The sequence below is a fragment of the Oncorhynchus keta genome, chromosome 37 (genome assembly GCF_023373465.1).
Source record: "Oncorhynchus keta strain PuntledgeMale-10-30-2019 chromosome 37, Oket_V2, whole genome shotgun sequence".
Classification (NCBI taxonomy): domain Eukaryota; kingdom Metazoa; phylum Chordata; class Actinopteri; order Salmoniformes; family Salmonidae; genus Oncorhynchus; species Oncorhynchus keta.
The window spans coordinates 26,920,276-26,927,775 of record NC_068457.1 but is presented as its reverse complement, the minus strand read 5'-3'; the positions used below and the strand labels follow the sequence as shown (position 1 = coordinate 26,927,775).

Here is a 7,500-nt window from a genome sequence, read left to right as displayed (position 1 = left end):
CTCTCTTCCCCTTCCTCTCTTCCTTCTCTTCCTCCTCTCTTCCTCCCCTTCCTCTCTTCCTCCCCCTTCTCTCTTCCTCCCCTTCCTCTCTTCCTCCCCTTCCTCCTCTCTTCCTCCCCTTCTCTCTTCCTCCCCTTCCTCTCTTCCTCTCTTCCTCCTCTCTTCCTCGCCCTTCCTCTCTTCCTCCCCCTTCTCTCTTCCTTCTCCTCCTCCTCCTCTCTTCCTCCCCTTCTCTCTTCCTTCTCCTCCTCCCCTCTCTTCCTCCCCTTCCTCTCTTCCTCCCCCCTTCTCTCTTCCTCCCCTTCCTCTCTTCCTTCTCTTCCTCCTCTCTTCCTCTCCTTCCTCTCTTCCTCCCCTTCCTCTCTTCCTCCCCCTTCCTCTCTCCCTTCCTCTCTTCCTCCCCCTTCTCTCTTCCTTCTCCTCCTTCCTCACTCTCTTCCTCCCCTTCCTCTCTTCCCTCCCCCTTCTCTCTTCTTCTCCTCCTTGACTCTCTTCCTCCCCTTCCTCTCTTCCTTCCCCCTTCTCTCTTCTCCTCCTCCTCTCTTCCTCCCCCAGAGAGAAGAGATCTCTTCTCCCTCCTCCTCTTTCCTCCCCTTCCTCTCTTCCTCCCCCTTCTCTCTTCTCCTCCTCCTCTCTTCCTCCACTTCCTCTCTTCCTTCTCCTCCTCTCTTCATCACCTTCTCTTCCTTCTCCTCTTCCTCCCCTTCCTCTCTTCCTTCTCCTCCTCCTCTCTTCCTTCTCTTCTTCCTCTCTTCCTTCCCCTCCTCTCTTCCTCCTCCTCTCTTCCTCCTCTCTCTTCCTCATCCCTCATCCCTCCTCCTCCTCCTCCTCAGTGTGTGATCTGTTCACTAATACGTACATTGTTCTTCTGTAGGATCTGCAACGCTCTATTGACATTGTTTAGTGAGTGGACGCGCGTGAATCCTCTCTCCTTCACCTGCAGAACACACACACACAGAGAGAAGAGATCCTTCAGAACAAACACACACAGAGAGAAGAGATCCTTCAGAACACACACACACACACAGAAGAGATCCTTCAGAACAAACACACACAGAGAGAAGAGATCCTTCAGAACACACACACACACAGAGAGAAGAGATCCTTCAGAACACACTGAGGCTTTATTTACTGAACACGATATAGAGAGACAGAGAGAGAGACAGAGACAGAGACAGAGACAGAGACAGAGAGAGAGAGAGAGAGAGAGAGAGAGAGAGAGAGAGAGAGAGAGAGAGAGAGAGAGAGAGAGAGAGAGAGAGAGAGAGAAGAGAGAGAGAACACACACACACACAGAGAGAGAGAGAGAGAGAGAGAGAGAGAGAAAGAGAGAGAGAGAGAGAAGAGAAAGAGAGAGAGAGAAAGAGAGAGAGATAGAGAAAGAGACAGAGAAAGAGACAGAGAGAGAGAGAGAGAGAGAGAGAGAGAGAGAACACACACACAGAGAGAGAGAGAGAGAGAGAGAGAGAGAGAGAGAGAGAGAGAGAGAGAGAGACCTTGCTCAGGGCCATTGCTGAAAGAGGTTTAAATTACAATAAAAGCTATTGTATAACGTTTAGGACAAGGATAGTGGAGGAGGAGAAGAAATGCAAGGAGAAAGACAACTGGTATAATAGGTGAGGAGATAAGTGAGGAGTTGAGGAGATAAGTGGGGTTAGGGAGGTAAGGAGGCGAGGAGGCGAGGAGATAAGTGGGGTCAAGAGGATAAGGAAGTGAGGAGATAGGTGAGGTTAGGAGGACGTGGAGGAGAGAGAGTGAGGTTAGGAGGATAAGGAGGTGAGGTGATGGAGATACATGGGGCTAGGAGGATAAGGAGGTGAGGAGATGAGGAGGTAAGGGAGATACATGGGGCTAGGAGGATAAGGAGGTGAGGAGATGAGGAGGTAAGGGAGATACATGGGGCTAGGAGGATAAGGAGGTGAGGAGATGAGGAGGTAAGGGAAATACATGGGGCTAGGAGGATAAGGAGGTGAGGAGGTGAGGGAGATACATGGGGCTAGGAGGATAAGGAGGTGAGGAGATGAGGAGGTAAGGGAGATACATGGGGCTAGGAGGATAAGGAGGTGAGGAGATGAGGGAGATACATGGGGCTAGGAGGATAAGGAGGTGAGGAGAGGTGAGGGAGATACGTGGGGCTAGGAGGATAAGGAGGTGAGGAGATGAGGAGGTGAGGGAGATACGTGGGGCTAGGGAGGATAAGGAGGTGAGGGAGATGAGGAGGTGAAGGAGAGGTGGAGACGTGGGGCTAGGAGGATAAGGAGGTGAGGAGGTGAGGGAGATACGTGGGGCTAGGAGGATAAGGAGGAGAGGAGGTGAGGGAGATACGTGGGGCTAGGAGGATAAGGAGGTGAGGAGATGAGGAGGTGAAGGAGATACGTGGGGCTAGGAGGATAAGGAGGTGAGGAGATGAGGGAGATACATGGGGCTAGGAGGATAAGGAGGTGAGGAGGTGAATGAGATATGTGGGGCTAGGAGGATAAGGAGGTGAGGAGATGAGGGAGATACATGGGGCTAGGAGGATAAGGAGGTGAGGAGGTGAAGGAGATACGTGGGGCTAGGAGGATAAGGAGGTGAGGAGGTGAGGGAGATACGTGGGGCTAGGAGGATAAGGAGGTGAGGAGGTGAGGAGGTGAAGGAGATACGTGGGGCTAGGAGGATAAGGAGGTGAGGAGGTGAATGGGGTTAGGAGGATGGAGGATAATGATGACATTACTGACCAGCTCGTGACCTGCCAGTCCCTCCAGCAGCTCCAGCAGGCGACGGCCATCACACAGGTCGGTGAAGAGGTCCTGGATGGGGGGCTTCCCTGCCTGAGGAAACAGGGCACAACACATCACTACAGGATACACAGGAACGATGTCAGTTCAAATCCTGAGCAGAGCAAGACAAAATGGGAGATGTGCTGGTTTTTCTGTTTTCAGACCCTAGGTACCATAATATCCTGTCGTTGTGCCTTTGAGCAAGGTCAGCCCATCGTGACACTCCGACAGACATATCTCCAATACTAACACAGAGAGACATATCTCCAATACTGACACAGAGAGAAGACATATCTCCAATACTAACACAGAGAGGACATATCTCCAATACTAACACAGAGAGACATATCTCCAATACTAACACAGAGAGACATATCTCCAATACTAACACAGAGAGAAGACGTATCTCCAATACTAACACAGAGAGACATATCTCCAATACTAACACTGAGAGAAGACATATCTCCAATACTAACACTGAGAGAAGACATTTCTCCAATACTGACACTGAGAGACATATCTCCAATACTAACACAGAGAGAAGACATATCTCCAATACTAACACTGAGAGAAGACATATCTCCAATACTGACACTGAGAGAAGACATATCTCCAATACTGACACTGAGAGACATATCTCCAATACTAACACAGAGAGAAGACATATCTCCAATACTAACACTGAGAGAAGACATTTCTCCAATACTGACACTGAGAGAAGACATATCTCCAAACTGACACAGAGGGGCAATAGCTCCAATACTAACACAGAGAGACGTATCTCCAATACTAACACAGAGAGACGTATCTCCAATACTAACACAGAGAGATATATATCCGATACTAACACAGAGAGAAGACATATCACCAATACTAACACAGAGAGAAGACATATCTCCAATACTGACAGAGAGACATATCTCCAATACTGACAGAGAGACAAATCTCCAATACTGACAGAGAGACATATCTCCAATACTGACACAGAGAGACATATCTCCAATACTAACACTGAGAGAAGACATATCTCCAATACTAACACAGAGAGACAAATCTCCAATACTGACAGAGAGACAAATCTCCAATACTGACAGAGAGAGACATATCTCCAATACTGACAGAGAGACAAATCTCCAATACTGACAGAGAGACAAATCTCCAATACTAACACTGAGAGACAAATCTCCAATACTGACAGAGAGACAAATCTCCAATACTAACACTGAGAGACAAATCTCCAATACTAACACTGAGAGACATATCTCCAATACTAACACAGAGAGAAGACATATCTCCAATACTAACACTGAGAGACAAATCTCCAATACTGACAGAGAGACAAATCTGCAATACCAACACTGAGAGACATATCTCCAATACTAACACTGAGAGAAGACATATCTCCAATACTAACACTGAGACACATATCTTCAATACTGCCACTGAGAGACATATCTCCAATACTAACACTGAGAGACAAATCTCCAATAGTAACACAGAGACACATCTGCAATACTAACACTGAGAGACATATCTCCAATACTAACACAGAGAGACATATCTCCAATACTAACACAGAGAGACATATCTCCAATACTAACACAGAGAGAAGACATATCTCCAATACTAACACAGAGAGACATATCTCCAATACTAACACAGAGAGACATATCTCCAATACTAACACTCCAATAGTAACATAGAGACACATCTGCAATACTAACACTGAGAGACATATCTTCAATACTGACACTTAGAGACATATCTCCAATACTAACACTGAGAGACATATCTCCAATACTAACACAGAGAGACAAATCTGCAATACTAACACTGAGAGACATATCTCCAATACTAACACTGAGAGACATATCTCCAATACTGACACAGAGAGACATATCTCCAATACTAACACTGAGAGACATATCTCCAATAGTAACACAGAGACAAATCTGCAATACCAACACTGAGAGACAAATCCCCAATACTAACACAGAGAGACAAATCCCCAATACTAACACAGAGAGACATATCCCCAATACTAACACAGAGAGACATATCTCCAATACTAACACTGAGAGAAGACATATCTCCAAACTGACACAGAGAGACATATCTCCAATACTAACACAGAGAGACATATCTCCAATACTAACACAGAGAGACATATCTCCAATACTAACACAGAGACAAATCTCCAATACTGACAGAGAGACATATCTCCAATACTGACAGAGAGACAAATCTCCAATACTGACAGAGAGACATATCTCCAATACTGACAGAGAGACATATCTCCAATACTAACACTGAGAGAAGACATATCTCCAATACTAACACAGAGAGACAAATCTCCAATACTGACAGAGAGACAAATCTCCAATACTGACAGAGAGACATATCTCCAATACTGACAGAGAGACAAATCTCCAATACTGACAGAGAGACAAATCTCCAATACTAACACTGAGAGACAAATCTCCAATACTGACAGAGAGACAAATCTCCAATACTAACACTGAGAGACAAATCTCCAATACTAACACTGAGAGACACATCTCCAATACTGACACTGAGAGAAGACATATCTCCAATACTAACACTGAGACACATATCTTCAATACTGACACTGAGAGACATATCTCCAATACTAACACTGAGCGACATTTCTCCAATAGTAACAGAGAGACAAATCTCCAATACTAACACTGAGAGACAAATCTCCAATACTAACACTGAGAGACAAATCTCCAATACTAACACTGAGAGACATATCTCCAATACTAACACTGAGAGAAGACATATCTCCAATTCTAACACTGAGAGACATATCTCCAATACTAACACTGAGAGAAGACATATCTCCAATACTAACACTGAGACACATATCTTCAATACTGCCACTGAGAGACATATCTCCAATACTAACACTGAGAGACATATCTCCAATACTAACACTCCAATAGTAACACAGAGACACATCTGCAATACTAACACTGAGAGACATATCTCCAATACTAACACTGAGAGACATATCTCCAATACTAACACAGAGAGGCATACCTCCAATACTAACACTGAGAGAAGACATATCTCCAATACTAACACTGAGACACATATCTTCAATACTGACACTTAGAGACATATCTCCAATACTAACACTGAGAGACATATCTCCAATACTGACACAGAGAGGCATACCTCCAATACTAACACTGAGAGAAGACATGTCTCCAATACTAACACTGAGACACATATCTCCAATACTAACACTGAGAGACATATCTCCAATACTAACACAGAGAGACAAATCCCCAATACTAACACAGAGAGACATATCTCCAACACTAACACAGAGAGAAGATGTAGCTACAGTCAGTTATCTAATCTAGTATGAAGGGTGTACTGGTGGTATCTATACAGGGGCAGGTTAACCTCTAAGTCCTGCTCTGTGATAAATGTCTTCTGCTGCAGACTTCATAATAACTTCCAGGTCGTTGTTTAATGCAACGCAAATCAAAATGAAAAGACAGAAACATCTTGTTTTTCCAGCAAAATCATCTTTCATTTCACAAGTATTCCCAGTCAGAGGGTAAAGTACGCTGTCTCCTAAATAGCATCCTCTTCCCTATAGTGCACTAGTTTTGACAGTGCTATGGGCCCTGGTCAAAAGTAGTGCACTATATAGGGAATAGGGTGCCATTTGGAATGCATGCTGTGATGTCATTAATATAAGTGTTCCCTCATCTCCAAGCCTATTCTCTGTACTGCTACAGATGTAGGGTCTTTCATTTGACCTGTACTGTCACAGCTAAATAATCCTGCAGCAACAGGATTTGAATGTTTAGTCCATAATGTTGCTTGATGGAGGTGAGGCTGTTAATATGACCGTGTGTTGGTGTAGGTTTCAGTAAATTTATGTAAATCACAAAGCTCTTCTGCATTCCCTGCGATGCAGTAAAATTCTCAACAACAAAAGAGAGATCAAATTAAGATTATACATCTGTACTTATCATGTCTGCTAAGACTGCCAAGTCTATGTTTCTGCTCTGGTTTGGAATCGGATCCAAACTGAATATTACTTCACTGTCTGAAACAGTAGCGAATCTGAGTGATTCAGTGTGGATTTCAGGCTAGCGCTGTTCAATTCTACAGTTCACAGTTCTCTTCGTGGCTCTGTCTGTCTGTCTGTCTGTCTGTCTGTCTGTCTGTCTCTGTCTGTCTGTCTGTCTGTCTGTCTGTCTGTCTCCATCCATCTTGTCGCCTCTCCACATCCCTCCCTCCTCTGCCTGCCTCTCCCCCTCTCTCTCTCCCTCCCTCCTCTGCCTCTCCCCCTCTCTCTCTCCCTCCCTCCTCTGCCTCCTCCCCTCTCTCTCTCCCTCCCTCCCTCTGCCTCCCCTCTCTCTCTCCCTCCCTTCTCCTCTGCCTCCCTCCCTCCCTCCCTCCTCTGCCTCTGTCCCTCCCTCCCTCCCTCTGCCTCTCCCCCTCTCTCTCCCTTCCTCCTCTCCCTCTCCCCTCTCTCCCTCTCTCCCTCCCTTCCTTCCTTCCTTCCTTCCTTCCTTCCTTCCTTCCTTCCTTCCTTCCTTCCTTCCTTCCTTCCTTCCTTCCTTCCTTCCTTCCTTCCTTCCTTCCTTCCTTCCTTCCTTCCTTCCTTCCTCTCTCTCTCTCTCTCTCTCCCTCCCTCCCTCCTCTGCCTCTCCACATCTCTCCCTCCCTCCTTCCCAGTCTGTTTGTTTTTATG

At 45.7% G+C, this 7,500-nt stretch overlaps 1 protein-coding gene across 1 annotated transcript in view; it reads right to left on the bottom strand.

The window, feature by feature from the left end:
• Nucleotides 1-7,500, bottom strand: part of LOC127916632 (dystrophin-like) — a 351,583-nt gene that overhangs the window by 305,122 nt on the left and 38,961 nt on the right. The window contains exons 3-4 of the mRNA XM_052498942.1: nt 2,718-2,810; nt 860-937 (exon numbers count right to left, since the gene is read on the bottom strand). Of these exons, the coding sequence (XP_052354902.1) occupies nt 860-937; nt 2,718-2,810 (171 nt within the window). The remainder of the gene's footprint in view (nt 1-859; nt 938-2,717; nt 2,811-7,500) is intronic.